Source organism: Cetorhinus maximus, chromosome 26, assembly GCF_964194155.1.
Source record: "Cetorhinus maximus chromosome 26, sCetMax3.hap1.1, whole genome shotgun sequence".
NCBI lineage: Eukaryota > Metazoa > Chordata > Chondrichthyes > Lamniformes > Cetorhinidae > Cetorhinus > Cetorhinus maximus.
In genome coordinates, this window is record NC_135904.1 from 18,548,073 (window position 1) to 18,566,932 (window position 18,860).

Consider the following 18,860-nt stretch of genomic DNA (forward strand, 5'->3'; position numbering starts at 1 on the left):
TCTCTATTTTCAGATAGCAATCCAATTCCCTTTTGAATACCTCAACTGAACCTGTCTCCACCACTCTCTCAGGAAGCTCGTTCCAGACTCCAACAACCCTCACATCACATTTACTCCTTTCGCCAATTCCTTTGAATCTGTGCCCTCTAGTTCTTGATGCTCTCTTGAGTGGGAACAGTTTCTCATTATTTACCCTGTCCATATCCCTCTGGATCTTCAATACCTCCTCTCAACCTTCTCAATCATAATCAGATGCAAATGCAATATCTTTATCTAAATGTTTACGATAACTCACTTTCCCTTCTTTTGAATTCTTATCTTCTTTCCACATACCTTAGTTTCAGGTCTTTTATTGCTTGCAAATTGCACAATCAGCCCCACAATTGATTCTGATAATTTTTTTTCTTTTCCACGTGTTGGTTATGCTTTTGTCTTTTAGCTTATTGCACTTTGATCAGGATCAGCTTTTCAATCAATTTAATGATTTATGGACATAACCAAGGAGTAAATTCATTGAAATAAAAGCAAGATACCGCGGATGCTGGTAATCTGAAACAAAAACAGGAAATGCTGGAAAAACTCAGCATCAGTGGAGAGAAAAACAGAGTTAACGTTTCGAGTCCGTATGACTCTTTTTCAGAGGAGAATGCAGAAGAAGAGTCATACGGACTTGACATTAACTGTTTTCCTCTCCATGGCTGCTGTTAGACCTGCTGAGTTTTTTCAGCTTTTTCTGTTTTTGTGTAGTGAATTCATTGATCCTGCACTCCCAATGAAAAGCTCTGATTGAAGGGTGCATGGTTTGGAGAAGAGATGCCCTGCTGTTGTAGGCCTATCCCTGACCATGGGATGGTTTGGTGAATTTGTCCATTTTTAACCACAGCAGCAGAATTACAACCTTTAATCTTCAGATGATCAACTTAATCCACCCCATATCATTAGAACTTTGCACCTTTTCAGTTAAGGAATCTTGACTTTCTCATTGGTTAAAATAAATATTCCCCAACGTCCAGCCACTCAACCAGTGCTGGCTGGTGTAAACAATCTATGATATTACAGCACTCTTAATAGTAGCAGCATTGTGATGCCAGGTCAAAAAGAATACTGTGTCTATTAACCATCTGTAGCTGGATTTATGGGAACGCTGGCTTTCCTGTTATCCACATGTTAAGTTTTCCTTTTCCCTTCTTTCTAGGGTGGCTCGATTTTAATATAAAAATAGAAGAACAAGCTTAGCCCGCTATTCATCATGGCCAGTTTATTCCGTGGTGCGATGTGCTGCTCTTTATCATTGTTTCACAGTGTGCCAACCGTGACATTTAAGCGAACGCCTTGCAAACGTTATTTTAAAACTTACCGAGTTTTGTGGAACCAGCAAGCAGTTAAAGGTAAACATTTGTGTTTTTTTATTAGTTCACATGTAGTTTGTATCTCGCTTCAGTTAAACGTGAGGAGCGGGTTGCTTATAGATACATGTGTTCTTGTTTCCCATCATTTAAAGCCTCCTGACTGTTTTGATATCTTTAACCATCCAGTGGCATTTGGTTTGCTCTCCTTGTGTGCTCGTGATATATAACACAAATTCCACTCCATTCTGTTTGTACAAGCTCATGAAACGCACAGTGTTTTGCGTGCACTAAACAATTAATATAGACGGCCTGATGGATATGGAGAACCACGATTATGTGTGCTGACGGAACTGCAGAATCAGCTTGTGCTTTATTTTAATGTCAGTACATGAACAAAAATATATTTATTTTCTGTTTTAATTTATTGGCATGCAATCTCCACATTGTTTTCCATATGGTACTTGCATACAATCAATATTTTAGATATCAAATAAAGTTGAATGTAATTTAACCATCTTAAAGTTCTTGACTAGCTTTCTTTGTGTCAAAGAGCAGCAGCATTCTTTAAGTTGGACTGTCATGTTCTTGTGCATGTTGTGCTTTCTTGGGCTATACAGGAAAAGTAACCTTACTGCAGGCCTGACTAACTAGTCAGCCTTTCCTAGGCCCATGTTGGGCAGGGTTCCCAGCAACTGTTTATTAGAATTTGAGACTGCGTCCCTGCCAATAAAGGAGTGATATGTGAAACCAGCATGTGAACAGTGAAAGGGGGAGCAGCTGAGAGCTGTATATAGTGTTCATATAGAACTTTTGTAAAGAAATAATGTCTTGTTCCAGGATGTAGAGTAATTACAACATATTGATCAAATTGCATTAAACAGAGATAGTTGCTTGCCTTATTAATTCTATGTTTAAGAAGCAAAATAGAACTGTAGAAGTTTACAAGGATTCATCTCATTGTGCCTGTGCCAGCTTTTTGCTAAAGCTAAAATTAATACCCATAGGGCAGAATTTTACGACAGTGGGATTTTACGTTCCCGCTGATGTCAGTGGGGTTTAGAATGTCTCGCCACGTTTTACAGTCCTGTCCCTGTCGAAACAGGGCCATAAAATTCTGCCCATAGATTTTTTTTTTAATTCTTTCTCAGGATGTGGACATGGCTGGCATCTATTGCCCATTCCTAGTTAGCCTAAGGAATGTGGGACAGAACACCTTTCTCTTGTTACGAAATAGAGAGAGTTTAAGTAAGTTATATTGGTATTTGTAGGTGTTAGGAATTAGTTTTAGCTTTAATGTTTAAGCTTGATTTGTCTTTCTGACCTGTGTGTTTAGAAAGGTCAAATTGAGTTTTAGTATCACTTTAAGAAAGTGCCTGCATTTTTTGTGAGAGTTTACGACTTAAGCCAAGCAAACTCAAGGGTAAAAGAAGGGCCAGAGAGGCAGGTCCCTCCCACCGGCGCGCACACAAGAGAAACAGCAGTTTATTTTGGAAGCTGTTGGAGTTCAGCTGGTTTGGAAGACAGCTGCCAAACAGAAGCAAACTAAAAGGGACAGATAGCCAGTCCCAAGCTAAAGAAAAACCCCCAAAAATCCACGGGAGTGAAAGAAGGGAAAGTCCAAAGAAGACTTTCTAGTCAAAGGAAGGACAGAAACCTGGTTAAACAGTCCTGTTAAGTGAAGTTAAGAGTGAGGGACAGAGAGAAAGGCTCCTAGCTTCAGATTTAAAGAGGCAAAAGCTACAGAAAGCAAATCTAAAGTGAGAACAGCTTGCAAGATGCAAGAAGGTCCAAAGAGACAGCTGAAGGCTGTAACTCTTTGCTATGGGCATATGAAGCAGTAGTGGTAGTGTTGGTGGCTGAGTTGATGAGAGAGAGTGTGTGGAAGACAGCTTGAATGCATGTGGTGACTCAGGGAAGAAGAACATCAGAGGGAGAGTTTGAAACTCCGGAGGTGAACTCTTGCAGAAGGCATCTGAGAGAAAGCGTGGGTTTGGGACAAGATTCCAAGGCAAGGTCTTGGAGAGTGGAGATTGGAAACCCTTGTGTGAGAGATGGAGTTCAGTGAAACTGGTCGGCTCATGATGTGACAAGCGTCTGGGGGGAGTTGAGAGATCCATAGCATCTGGTTGAGGTGGCATCTGTCACTTGGTTTCAGAGTGTGGTGTGTCTGACCACAGGGTGCCATAGGTTTACACTATGTATTGGACTGTGTATTTACTGTGAACATTAAAGTATACAATAGCTTTTGTAACTTGTGTTATCCTTACAAATCTGAATATATCTGTAAAGATATAGTTCTTTGTGAAGGAGTATTTTAATATAGTTCATCTTTTCTTGTTGAATAAATGTTTATTCTTTTCTTAAAAGTTCATTAGCTGACTCTGATGACTCTGTCAGCAGCCCCATTTCACATATCTAAACCAACAAATTAAAAGTTAGGATCTATCAAGCTGGGTTCCACTCTGGGATCAGGCTTGTCCAGGGGTAACCTCAGCAGTGACCCTCCCCATAGCCCTGTCTTCCTCTGCTGCTAAGATTGAAGCAATGTTCCTTTTTAAAAAGATGCAATTGTCAATTCCATGCTGCAGCAAGACTCAATCCCCTCCTCTTTCTTCCTAGTGGTACTTAAAATAGATATAGTTTTTCAATTCACAGCAATAGTATCCAGTTGCAGAATATATTTTAATGTTTCAGTGGAAATCCCAACATAGTTCTTAACGTGCAACTATGAGACAAAGTATTCATACGCTACAAACATCAGCTGTGTTTTGTTTAAAGTTGTGCTTATTGTGCAGTTGTACATTTTCTTTATGTAAGTTGTTCAGGGGAGCTCCAGACATCAAATAAATTTAAAGTTTTAGAAATTTTAATCTGGCCCAAAGATCACTTAGAAGCCTTGTGTGTCCCATACGCTTATGCTAAAAGCAACACTCTGTCAAGCATTGACCAGAGCTGTTGTTGAATACGAAAAGTAAATATTGCTTTAACAAAATTAATTCAATTGTTTACTTATTAATTATATATTGAAAATGGAAATAAAAGGTGGTGTTTTCTGCTTCTGCCCTTGTCAGCCTGCAATTGTCAGGCATTTAGTATGGGTGGAAAATCGTGGATTGGTGATCATGTAGAAAAAAAATTGAATGAACATGTTGTAACAAGTAAACCAAAGTGTAAATTTACTGTTAATTAAAGTGTCAATACTTTTATAAAGTCCCTGCACTATAAAAAGAAAAACTTTAAATGTTAAAGAATCTGAAGTTGGTGGGATATGAGGAGGCAAATCAACATCTGGGAAAACTTAAGGAAAATGTTTGGAATATTATGCTAACCAGCACCCATAACATTTTCTTTGTTCATGGTTATTTATATGAATTATTTGTAATCGTCTATTCCCTTTCCTTTTGCTGTCACCCACTATTTGTTTTTATTTTTTTGTCATCGTCTGTCAAATAAACATGGTATGTGCTATTGTCGTTAGCACTCCAACATAGGAACTAAGAGCAGGGGTCGGACACTCATCCCTTGAACCTGCTCTGCCATTCAATAAGATCATGGCTGACCTGATTGTAACCTGAACATATTTTGTCTAAAGGGAAGCATCACTCCATGAAACAGACTTGGTCTTCGGTCTCCAGTCTCTCCGATCTTCTGTCATGGAGTATTATCCTGCCCTCTTTCGCTTGACCTGATGTTATTTGGCATGCATTGCAAGTTTAAAAGGTGCATTTAAGAGTGGAATTTGAACTCATCACCATCTGGTTAGAAGTCCACAAACATAAAGCTATCAATCCACTCCTGTAACCATTTCACTGCTTTTATAACTTTATCTATGGTTATGGTGCTGTCATGGTAAAAGTACTGGACCAGTAAGTTGTGAGTTCAAATCCCATGTGAAATATCAGGGGTACAGTGGTTATGTTACTGGAATAGTAACCCAGAAGCCTGGATTTGTAACACGGAGAATGAAAGTTCATGGTGGTTTGAGAATTTGAATTCATATCTTAAAAATCTAAAAATAAAGAAACCTCATCAGTAAGAGTGTCCATAACGCTTTTGGATTTTTTTTTATTCATTCATGGGATGTGGGCATTTATTGCCCACTCCTAGGTGCCCTTGAGAAGGCGGTGATGAGCTGCCGTCTTGAACTGCTGCAGTCTATGGGGTGCAGGTACGCCCACAGTGCTGTTAGAAAGGGAGTTCCAGGATTTTGACCCAGCGACAGTGAAGGAACGGCGATATATTTCCAAGTCTAGCCTCTGAACTGCTCTTGTAGCCACAGTATTGATATGGCTAGTCCAGTTCAGTTACTAGTCAATAGTAACCTCCAGGATGTTGATAGTGGGGGATTCAGCGATGGTAATGCCATTGAATATCAAGGGACGATGATTAGATTGTCTTGCTGGAGCTGGTCAATGCCTGGCACTTGTGTGGCACGAATGTTATTTGCCACTTGTCAGCCCAAGCCTGGATATTGTCCAGAGCCTCATTTGGACATGGACTGCTTCAATATTTGAGGAGTCATGAATGGTGCTGAACATTGTGCAACTGTCAGCAAACATCCCCACTTCTCAACTTTTGACGGAAGGAAGGTAATTAATGAAGCAGCTGGAGATGGTTGGGCCTAGGACACTACCCTAAGGAACTCCTTCAGTGATGTCCTGGAACAGAGATGATTGACCTCCAACAACTACAACCACCTTCCTTTGTGCCAGATACGACTCCAACAAGCAGAGAATTTTCCCCCGATTCGCATTCACTCCTGTTTTGCTCGGGCTTCTAGATGCCACACTCAGTCAAATGCAGCCTTGATGTCAAGGGCAATGAACTTTACCACGCCTCTGGGGTTCAGCTCTTAGGTCCATGTTTGAACCAAGGCTGTAGCATAAGTTTGCATGCGCTAATGGTTGACAGAAAGTAAAGGATGAAAGGCAAGCCACAAGATAATTTGAGTGGTTGAATCTGGATGTGACAGATATTACTGAGGATTTCAGCAACAGGTAGGTAGCGGGGCAATATTACAAATAGAGAAGGTAACGACATTGGAAGCTCGATTCAAGGTTGAATAGAATGTCAAGTTTGGAAGCATCCTATTTAAGCCTGAGGGAATGGTTGAGAGAGTGGGGGTGATATGGAACCCTTAGCTAGGATACAGAGTTTGCAGTGAAGTTTTCGGGAGACATTGGCCTGGATTTTCACTCCTGGGTTGAGTGCGCAGTCAGGATGTTTCCTGGCCCCGCACACATGACCTGGGAAAAAGAGGCTGAGAAGGGGGTTTTCATTCTTGGGGAGGGTGGGGCTGCATTAGGCCCACTGTCCCCTGATTGAGTGTGGAGGCTTCCAGGTGTGGAGGTGGGCTGGATGGAAGGCCTGCCTCTGTGCACAAGTACTTTGGTGAAGTTATTGAAAAGATGAACAAAACAGAAAAACAGACCCCAGCCCTCACCCCTCGCATCCCCCCCCACACAACCCCCATGCCCCTCTATTCAACCCCTGTGGCCCCTCATAAATCCAATGCTAGCCCATGCACCCCCTCCACCCATCTCATGGCCCTTTATAACCCCTATGCCCACTCATGTCCCCCAACCCTCACCCTTTGCCCCTACCCCCTCCATGCCAACTCACTTTTTATCTGCCATGGGCAAACCTCAGGAGCCATGCTGACATAAAGTTATTTATCTATTGATGAATTCACTATATATTTTTTTTAAACTCTCATTGATTTTTTAAAAAGAGCATTCAATACTTTGAAATTCCTTCATCAAATCTCTTATGAAACCAAACATTTCTATTCTATAATCACTTGGAGCTGTCAGTCAAAATGCTTGCTTAATAGGCACCACACTGTAATAACGTTAGGTTGTAAAGCCAGTCATATAGCACAAATCCTATGATGATGACCTTCAGACTTATGTCAACAGGTAGAGTGAAATATCAAGCGCTGATTTTTTTTAAAAACTCCACACTTATTAAAAATTTAAAGCCCGGCGTTGTTAAAACCCTTGACAGCCTTGACCCTTTCAATGAACTATGACAGTTCTTTGACGGCTTGATACTTCCAGTGAGTTTGTGCACTTCTTACACACAATCATGTCTACTTTTAACAATTTCAAAGGGTGCCTTACCTCTCCCTCCCAAAGGTGCCCTGGGATTATATCCAAAGGGGTACCTTACCTCTCCAAAAGGGTATCCAAATAAATCCACAAGGTTCAGACCTGCTCCTACTAAGTCTAATCTGCACACGCTGGATTTCAGACACCTATCTCAGCAAAATCATACGAGTGGAAGGAGCTACTGATATGGGCAGCTGCATCCATGACCCACAGGTATGCTATTTAGAACCCAACAACCCCCACCTGGCAAAAATGGCAGAGGCCAGGTTTGGGGTCAGGACTTCCGGATTCAGGCCCCTGCTAGCATTTTTGTACAAGCTCTCTGTCTGTGCGAAAATTCAGGCCAATGGCTTTGGTCATTCCATTGCTTAACTGGAGGCTTCTTCAAGAGTGGCTATCAGATGATCAGTCTGACAACGCGGTGGTGGAGGAGAGTTAGAGCTGGGTTTCAGCAGTGTACAGTTGGGCATTGATCCAACACCTGTCGTGGAATACCAAGGAGAAGAGGAGGGAAGCCAGTGATAGAACCTTGGGGTAATTCAGAATCAATGTTGTGGGAATGGAAAGAGAAACGTTTGTGGGGGGTACTTTGATTACGTTTTGGATAGGTGAGAGTGGAACTAAGTGAGGGAAGTCCGAAATAACTAGACGGTGAGAGGCACTGCAGCAGGATGGTACAATTGACTGTTGACATCCTATCACATCAATACTACTGTTCCGTGGGAAAATAACAACATGCTGTTAAGACCATATCACTTATTTAATCTTCAGCTCCATTGGTGGTGTTATCTAATATTATTTGGTTATTTATGTCTCCGCAAACCACTGGGTGGCCTTTCATTTATGCTGCAGCAAGCAATCCTCTTCAGTAAACATAAATTGGCATTGTAATAAGTCACTGTTTTCTTGCATCATTAAAAAGATTGGAGTGACCTGATGACACAGCACATTCGTATACTTGCATGGTGTTCCATAAAGTGGGAGGGTGCAAGGCCACATCCATGTAATCTCAACTGGGCCTACTTCAGGAAGATGCCAAGTGATGGATGAGGATTCCACACAGAGAAAGTCAGATACCAAATCAATTTAGTTTGGCCTAATGATCCTCCCCTGCAGCAAGTTCAAAAACATTACTGAGAACTAAATTTAAGTTGCTTTAGAATAAAGAAGTCCACTTGATCTCATCTTTCCAGGGTACTGTCCCCCTCGCTTTCTTGTTACAGAAACACATTTCTTCCAACAATTCCAATCTCCTAGTCTGAGTCACTTGTCCTGATAACCTGTACTGGCAGATCACATATCACCTTCCTATGTAATGAAATAAACTGTGACACCTGTTCTAAAGTTGTCTTTATCACACCTGTGAACCAATTGTCCCTCTTGCCCCACTGCTCTGGTAAATCCGAAATCATTGATTCGGGTTTACTTCTTTATCCTCTGCATCTCGTACATCTGGAAGGACCTCGCTGAGATATCTTCTCTTGCAGTTGAAGCTGATCAGATTTTCCACATAGTCTGTTCTCTGACACCTGGGGTTAGCCTCATTGCCCTGCCCTACAATCTTTCTAGGATGTCAGTGGGCTCTCTCTTGTCACTGACTAGTATGCAGTGGTGGCCAGGACTGCATGCAGTACTCCAGATGTTACCTAACCAGGGCACTACACAAGTTAATCATGATCTTTGAGGATTTGAGCCTTGCTGGTTTGACCATATAACATACCATCGCATTTGCTGCCTTGTATTAATTCAAAATAATGAGCAACAAAATCAGCAAGCATCAGCAAAATGGAGTGAAAATGTTAGGGGGCAGCTAATGCAGGAAAATCTAAACAAAATAAAATCATTACTAAAAGATTATGGAAATACAATAATTAAAAGTTTAAATACTGACTATGGCATAATAAAAGCAATGTATGCTGATAATAGGAGTAGATTAAAACATTGGGAATGCTATTTTATCAAGATTATATGATACTCTGGTCATTGTTGTGCCAGTTTTCTGGGAGGGAAACAGGAACAAAAATGACCAATTTTGCAGGGTCATGTTCGTTGTCTTAAGGACTTCTGGAGAAATGTCTAATACCAAACTGGCCTCAGGGATAGTCCATCTAAAACAGGCATTATATGCCTTGCATATGCTAACAAGCAGCCAAAAACCTCTTTTAGGACTCCTGTAAGTAAAATTGAGACCACACCCCCCCCCCCCCCCCCCCCCCCCCCCCCCAACCACACACACTCCTGAGTGGAGCAGACAACGGGCTTAACCATGTCCAGGTTTTCCTGGTGTGGATGTGGCCTCGAAACAGGCTGTCCGAGAACAGGTGAATTATTTAAAAATTCACTGGGGGCCAGGAGGAGCAGGTACATTCTTTCCAGGTGCGTAGCTCTCCTGACTTCCAGTTGAGTCATGCGCTGCCTATGTGCTCTGGGTCCAAAATAGGCACAGACAAATTGTCACCCTCTTAATCCGCTGAAAAAGAAAACTACAAGCAAATGGTTAGAGTAGTAAAAGTAAATTTATGGGTTCTGTGCTAATTTTAAGTTCAGATGATTGAAGAGTGCTCAAATTTATCACTTACTCTGTCATTATCTAAACCTTTCTATTTGATTACAGTGTCTGTACAAAATGGTGTCCACTCAATCTGAATTGAGGATACATTGATAACAGTTGATATTATCAAATTTACTATAAGCCATTTACCTAACTTGGCCATGTTGTTGGATCTAATGAATATTTCACAGTTATCCCATCCACCTTGAAGTTCTGCTCTCTGGGTTACTGGCTTCAACAACTCTTGGATGCTAAAGTATTCCCTGATCCCTCTTTTTTCTTCATTTTATTCTAGGCCTGTCTCTCCACCCAACCTCGTTCACTATCCCGTCTGAGCCTTCCTTCCTGAACCCAAATGAACTGTCCTATCATAATTTCCACCTGTTCTTACCTCAGTGCATTTCGTGCTCTACGTGATGCTGAGTTACTCTGCCACTGTGTCAGCTTCTTTGGCCAGAAGGCTGCTCTCCATACAGTGCACCCTCTCTCCTGAATTCAGAATTTCACTCTGCCCTCTCTCTCTCTTGATCTTTTTGTTGCGAACTGTCAGTGTGACATGAGCCATGTTAGCTTCTCCACTCCCCTCATTCAGTCAAATTCATCTCCCTCTGAACTTGAAGCATTGCCTTCTCCTGGGCCCAATCCTGACATTGTTAAACATGCTAACAAGGGAGGTGCTATAGCTGTAAGGTGAAAGCACTCCTAACTTGTGGAGGCTGAATACTAACTCTCTGACAACCTCTCTACTTTTCCATCCTCCACTTCTCCATTGTCTCTGACCCCACCATTGAACATCAAGCAAGTTTTCTCACCTTAACCACCTCCTTTTTGCAGGCCTCTCTACACTACCATTCCTCACCAGGATGGCACACAGGCTTCCTCCACCTTCCTCAAACAGCAGCCCGACTATTCTCCGCCTGACACTAGGCCTGGCTGAAATCATTGTCACAGGGAACAACCTTTCCTTTAATTTCATTTTTTTCCTCCAATAGGCATTGCTATGAGAATTTGCATGGGTCTGAGCTGTGCCTGTTTTGTTTTTTTTGTGGCATGTGGTGAGCATTCTCCCTTTCTAACCTACCCGGGTCTTCTCCATGACCTAATTCTTCAGCCTGAGCTTGAAGGATTTAATTAATTTTGCTTCTAACTTCCATCCTTAAGTTCTGACTTTTCCCTTCCCTCTGTCAGCTTTCTGTTTCCATCTCTGAGAATAGATTGTTCACTGATATCTACCACGAGCCCTCTGACTTCAATAGCTACCTTGGTTATACTTCTTCCCACACTGCTTCCTGGAAAAACTCATTTTCTTCTCCTATCTGTTGCATGTGCTCAGACAATATAACCTTCCAACCAGAGCTTCTGACACGTCTTCCCTTAGCTGGGACAGCACCTCAAGCCCCTGGCCTTCAACATGTTTATCCATTTTCCCATACTTGTGCCTTCAACTCTTCTTCTTCCTCCCAGTATCATGGCTGCGTTCTCTTTATTTTTGCCATCCGCGCACTACCAGCCTCTTTGTTTGGCTAGTCATCATCCGCCATTTCTGCTAACTTGAGTACAGTTTCATGACTAAAAGCATCTTCACCTCCTCTTCCCTTTCAGCATTCCATAGGGGCTATTCCATCACTCCCTGACCCTTGCTGCTCTTCCTCCATTACCTTCGCATGCAAATTCAGAAGATGTAGTGCTTGCACTTCTCCCCCCCCCACCACACAATCCAGAGCCACAGACAGGCCTCCCGGGTGAGAGAGTGATTTATTTCACTTGTGTCCAACTCCTAATCTTATATCTGCTGTTCGTGGTTCAATCTTCCCCACACTGGAGAGACTAAATGCAAATTCAGCAATCGTTTTGCTGAAAATCTCTGTTCCCTCTGCAATTCTGGCACTGAGCTTCCCAATCTAACCTTTCGGCCTTTGGTCTCCTGCACTGTTGCAGTGAACCTCAGTGAAAGCTGGAAGAACAGTGCCTCAAATGCTAGGCACCTCACAGGCTTCTTGCCTCAACATTCATTTTCACAGTTTAATATAGCGGAAGCTAATAATTTAAGCTGGGTGCCTACGATGCAGACCCCCATCGGCACATGGCCAATGGGGTGACCCGCACTTCTGGGGTCGACCTGCCTTTCGTCCACTATGCTGCTGGAGCCTTCTTAGCTTTACCAGATTTCCCATGCTTAGTTCCTCCTTTTGCTATTCTGCTGTAATCATTCATGCATCCTCTGGATACATCTTTCATCGTCCACTTCTGTCCTGAATCCAGTTACAAACCTCTATTTTTATTTTAACCTCTTTTTTTCCCTGGCTCCATACCTTCTTATAAGCTTTTCATCTGCCACGTCTTCAGTTTTTGATGAGAAGTCATTGTCCTGAAACATTAGCCCTGTTTTTGTCTCACCACAGATACAGCTGGACTTGATAAAAGTGAAATACTGCGGACGCTGGAAATCGGAAATAAAAACAGAAAATGCTGGAAAAACTCAGCGAGACTGACAGCACCTGTGGCACAAGAAACAGAGTTAAACAGAGCCCTGAAGAAGGATCATACAACTCAAAACGTTAACTCTGTTTCTCTCTCCGCAGATGTTATCAGACCTGTTGAGCTTTTGCGGCATTTTCTGTTTTAATTACCGCTGGACTTGATGATTTGTTTCCAGAATTTTCTGTTTTTAATGTCCAATTTATGGTTTATATATCATTTTTTAAGATAGTTAATATCATTGTTTAATCAAAAATGTGTTAATTACCCCATTGTGACTGCAATATATGATGTATTACCATATGTTATTGAAAGCGATGGAGAGCTACGGTTGAAAACATTCTAGAAAACTGGCCATAAATTTTAACTCAATGGCAAGCAACCAAATGGAAACTTTCTGGTTCATTATGGAAACACTTGCAGAAGTTGACCCTTTCCATCACATCTTTGATATTACTACAATTTTTTTAACTGAAATTGTTTCTGTTATTTTATATAGGCGTCCGTTACAAAGATTTGGTTGTCGGGATTCCTAAGGAAATTTATAAGAATGAGAGGAGGGTGGCAGTGTCCCCTGCAGGTGTCGAAGCCCTTGTCAAGCAGGGTTTCACCGTGAAAGTTGAATCGACGGCTGGCGAAGGTGCTAAGTTCTCCGATGACCAATATCGAGAGGCTGGAGCCACTATTAATGAGACAAAAGACGTTTTTGGGTCAGATATTGTTCTAAAGGTATGTATCTTATCCAGAAACCAGTGACAAGTAATGTGCTTAGACTTTGTCCGACGTGGGACCGGAGGAACTACGGACAGCAAGATTTTGCCACCGGCCCAGTCCACTGCAATCACTTTTGATGCAGCCCAGGTGGTGTCGCGCTCTTGGGAGGTCCTCCTTAAATATACTTCACCAGGTCATCTTTGGCCAGCCCCATCACCTTCCAGAGACAAAGGACATGTCCTGCCAGTCGGGTCTCTTGTCACGACATCCCGCAGGCTCCTCTGACCGGTCCTTTGTAGCACTGCCTCATTGCTGATGCTGTTTCTCCATATGATGCCCAGGACAATGGGCAGCGCTGGGGAAATCCGTCAGCTTATGTGACACCTTTGCTTTGATGAATAAACTAGTACACATGCCTAAAATATTTTCTCTGAGCAAGTAGCGTTGAGAGAAATTCTGCATGTTTTTCACATGTTGTTTTCTTTACTGATTATTTTCAAAGATATGGATTTGATATGCCTTTAGCAGAATTTGAAAGCCTGTGTACTGTTGATTTAATTGAATGCACAAGCTTTAAAAATTTACTTCTGTACAGAATGGCCCCATAATAATCTAAACCCCATATTAATATGTTGTGGAGAAACCATATAAAGTGGAATTCATTGCAGCCTGCACAATGTCGCACTCTTGGCCATGAATATGGTTGTTGCATTGAGGTTTGCAGCTCTTTTACCCCAACACTCTAAATTTAAAAAGTGGTGCAGTGGGAGAGAAGATAAAGATGATGTCATGTGAAAAGCAAAAGTTAAGTCTCCCTTTGCATTTCCCTTGTTGCATATGTTACTTTATGCATGAACTTGCCATGCCTTGTAGCCATTGTTTTCATTACATCTCACCTGGGCTGCAAGGTAATGGAGCATTCAGCAGGAGATGGAAAAGGCTTTGCACAGACCATTTGATGTAAATATCCCCTCTGTCAACTGAGCATGGAATGACAATGGTGCTATGGTAATATTCACTGCCACTGTTGCTGTTGTGATGCTTAACCTAGCAACACCTGAGAACTGGCAAAGCTGAATATTATGAAGCCCACTAAAGGGTCAGAGGAACAGAGAGTTCGGGATGAGGGTTTTGAAGGGCTGAGATGGAAGGGTAAGGTCATGAAACAAATTTAAAATTAGTGAGGGTTTTACATTTGAGGCACTGGGAACCAGTGTGATTCAGAGAGAATAGAAGTGATTTGTGAACAGGAACTAAATAATACAATTTTGGCAACTTCTTAAGGAGAACTATGGTGACAGAAAAAGGTTTATAATGTATTTCACAGAATTTGCCTTAATATAATAATAACTGTATACAAGTTCATCCACACAAGCATTGCTTACCCAAAAAAGACTCTCTGTCATCGTTTTTAATAATTGTGCAATCTGTCTTCAATTAAATCACAAAATTCAATGAATTAGTTTGTATGAAAGCCAAGACTGTATCCAAAAGAGTTTTTAGGAATCCCAGTGCAGTATCTAATTATTGTAATCAACTTGGTAAAGCATTTAAATTGGCAATAAAAATATGAATTATGTATCCATCAAATTTAATGATTTTAAATAAAGCAAACCATTAAAATGTAGAGAAGGCTTTAAACTAAACAAGAGGAGTGAGGGATCAAGCTTGGGTAGAGGTAACAATTCAAGGTATAGAGTCAAGACAGGAGAGCAAAATAGTGATATGAGAAATGAGGATCAGAGAAAGGCAGGAAGGGACAGAGAGAAAAAAACCTAAGGATACATCAACAGTCAAGACTAGATGTTACAAAGGTAACAAAAGGACAAAACTGAAGGCTCTGTATCTGAATGTGTGTAGCATTCATAAAGTAAATGAATTGATGGCCCTCATTGAAGTAAATAAATATGATCTGATAGCAATCACAGAGACGTGGCTGCAGGATGCCAAGGATTGGGTCCTTAATATTGAGGGGTACATGACATTCAAGGAGAATAGAAAGCGAGGTAAAGGTGGAGGAGTAGCACTTTTAATCGAAGAGGGCATTGATGCAAAAGCTAGAGATGACCTTGGTTCAGGAGATCAGGATGTAGAATCAGTTTTGGTTGCGATGAGGAATAGTAGGGGAAAAAAAGCCACTTGTGATAGTGGTCTACAGGCCCCCTAACAGTAGCCACAGTGTAGGACAAAGTATTCAAGAGAAAATATTGTGTGCTTTTGTTAAAGGGATGGCAATAATCATGGGTAATTTTAATCTATATATAAACTGGAAAAATCAGATTAGCAGTAGTAGCCTGGATGAGGAGTCCTTAGAATGCTCTTGAGAGAGCTTTTCAGAACAGCATGTTCTGGAACCAGCCAGAGAGCAGGTTGCATTAAACTTGGTATTATGTAATGTGGCGGGATTAATTAATGACCTCAGAGTAAAGGCACCCCTAGATAGCAGCAACCACAATATGATTGAATTTTACATCCAATTTGAAAGGGAGAAGAGTAGGCCTAAGACTAGCATCTTAAACTTAAATTAGAGCACCTATATGGGCATGAAAGCTGAGCTAGCTGAAGTGAACTGGGAAACTAGGCTAGAAGATAGATCAATAGAGAAGCAGTGGCAGACATTTAAAGGGATATTTCAGGGTATTCAGAATAAGTACATTTCTATAATAAAGAAAAATTCTAAGGTGAGGACCCACCATCCGTGGTTAACTAAAGAAGTTAAGGAAAGCATCAAACTTGAGGAAAAAGCATACAACTCTGCAAAGATGAGTGGTGGGACAGATGATTGGTCAGAATATAAAGAATGACAGAGAATGACTAAAAGGTTAACCGGGAGAAAGAAATTGGAGTATGTGAGGAAGCTAGCGAGAAATGTAAAAATGGAGAGCAAGAGTTTCCCTAGTAGTGGGTATTTAAAAAGGAAAAGATTAAGTAAAGTGAGTATTGGTCCTCTAGAGAGTGACAGTGGGGAGTTAATAGTAGATAATAAGGAAATGGTGGAAGAAATGAACAAATATTCTGCTTCTGTGTTCACTACAGAGGATACAAAAAACATTCCAGCAATAGCTGCAAAGCAGGAGGTGAAAGGGAGAGAGGAACTTGATGAAATTGAAACTACTAGGGAAACAGTACTGAGCAAATTGATGGAGTTGCAGGCTGGCAAGTCTCCGGGTCCTGATGGACTACATCCTTAAAAGAGGTCGCTAATGAGGTAGTCAATGCGCTGGTGTTAAGAAGAGTCAGCATGGTTTTGTGAAAGGAAAATCATGCTTAACCAATTTATTGGAGTTTTTTGAAGGTGTAACATGCGCTGTGGATAAAGGGGAGCCTGTAGACATACTGTACTTGGATTTCCAGAAGGCATTTGATAAGGTGCCGCATCAAAGGTTATTACGGAAAATAAAAGCGCATGGTGTAGGGGGTAACATATTAGCATGAATAGAAGATTGGCTGGCTGGCAGAAAGCAGAGAGTATGCATAAATGGGTCTTTTTCTGATTGGCAGGATGTAGCGAGTGGAGTCCCACAGGGGCCTGTGCTGGGGCCTCAACTTTTTACGATTTATATCAATGACTTAGATAAGGGGAGTAAAGACATGGTAGCTAAATTTGCAGATGACGCAAAGATAGGTAGGAAAGTATGTTCTGTAGAGGACAAGAGATTGCAGGTGGATATAGACAGGCTGAGTGAGTGGGCACAGATCTAGCAAATGGAGTTTGATGTGGGAAAATATGAAGTTGTTCACTTTGGCAGGAAGAACAAAAAAGCAGAGTATTACTTAAATGGAGAGCATCTGCATAATTCTGAGGTGCAGCGGGATCTAGGTGTTCTTGTACATGAGTCACAAAAAGTTAGTATGCAGGTACAGCAAGTAATTAAGGCTATTGGAATGCTATCCTTTATTACGAGAGGGATTGAACATAAAAGTAAAGATGTTATGCTTCAGTTATACAGGGCATTGGTGAGACCGCTCCTCGAATACTGTGTGCAGTTTTGGCCTCCTTATTTAAGGAAGGATGTAAATACATTGGAGGCGGTTCAGAGGAGGTTGATTAGATTGATACCTGGAATGAGTGGGTTGTCTTATAAGGAAAAGTTAGACAGACTGGGTTTGTTTCCACTGGAATTTAGAAGAGTGAGGAATGAATTGATTGAAGTATATAAGATTTTGAATGGCCTTGACAAGGTGGACGTGGAAAGGATGTTTCCTCTTGTGGATGAAACCAGAGCTAGGGGACACTGTTATAAAATTAAGGGCCGGCCTTTTAGGACAGAGATGAGGAGAAATTTTTTTCTGAGCGTTGTGTGACTTCAGAACTCTGCCTCAGAAGGTGGAAGTGGGGTCATTGAATGTTTTTAAGGCAGAGGTAGATAGATTCTCAGACAAGGGCATCACAGGTTATAGGGGGTAGATGGGAATGTGGAAATCAAAACACGATAAGATCAGCCATGATCTTATTGAATGGTGGAGCAGGCTCAAGGGGCTGAATGGTCCACTCCTGCTCCTATTCCTTATGTTCTTATTTTTATAGCACTAGAATTATATGTCTGAACAGGACAAATTACCAAAAGAAGGAAAGTTGAACAAGAGACCTTCTTTAAGTTTGTGTAAAAGCAAAATAATGCACATGCTGGAAATCTGAAATAAAAACAGAAAATGCTGGAAAAGCTTAGCAGGTCTGGCAGCATCTGTGGAGAGAGAATCAGAGTTAACGTTTTGAGTCCAAAATGACTCCTCTTCAGATCTAGGAGTTCCGAAGAAGAGTCGTATTGGGCTCAATGTAAACTCTGTTTCTCTCTCCACAGATGCTGCTGAGTTTTTCTGGCATTTTCTGTTTTTATTCAAGTTTTCCCCATTTTTTAGAAGTCCTGCACGCACTCCACCACAAACATGAGGTTACTCACTTCAAGCTGAGCGAATAACTTGTCTGAACCCCAGGATGCTGTGCTTTACCCTGGGAAATCTGGATTCCCAATTTTAACTGCTTTCCCAGGAACCTTCTTATGGATTGGTTCAGATGCCAGTTGGAATTAACTATCCATCCAATGTAGTTGCTTTATGATACTTCCCATAATTGACACTGTAAGGTCATGCAGCAGGGAGGGAAACACTACTTCAAGTTCAAAAAGGTCAGAGGAAATTTCTGTTAAGACTGTTATTTTCTTCTGTAAAAAGTGATGTGGTAGGTATATTCCTTCCCCTTTTAAACTACTTGGTTGCATGCCACTTCTTAATTGAATACTTCAGAAAATAGCATTTTAAAACAAAATGCTTGTTTGACCAGACTGTTGAGCCCAATCTCAACTCAAACACACAGTTCAGTGCTGCTACTCCCAGCGCTGTACGGAGGGAGTGCTGCACTATTGGAGGTGCCGTCATTTAGATGAAATGCTAAACCGAGGCCCCATCTGCCTTCTCAGGTGGACATAATCCAGTGGCATTACGAAGAAGAGGAGGGGAGCGCTCCCGGGATTATGGCCCTCAATACTTTTTCCCTCGACCAACGCCACCAAAAACAAATGACCTAGTTGTTATCCAAATGCTGTTTGCTGTGTTTCTTACATTATAACAGTGACTACATTTCAAAAGTACATCATTGGCTGCAAAGTGCTTTGGGACATCCTGATATCATGAAAGGTGCAATGTAAATACCAATCTTTT

General features: G+C 41.5%; 1 protein-coding gene across 1 annotated transcript in view; it reads left to right on the plus strand.

The window, feature by feature from the left end:
* nnt2 (nicotinamide nucleotide transhydrogenase 2) overlaps positions 1-18,860 on the plus strand; it is an 82,964-nt gene that overhangs the window by 3,723 nt on the left and 60,381 nt on the right. The window contains exons 2-3 of the mRNA XM_078530245.1: positions 1,196-1,388; positions 12,988-13,217. Of these exons, the coding sequence (XP_078386371.1) occupies positions 1,250-1,388; positions 12,988-13,217 (369 nt within the window). The 5' untranslated portion in view covers positions 1,196-1,249. The remainder of the gene's footprint in view (positions 1-1,195; positions 1,389-12,987; positions 13,218-18,860) is intronic.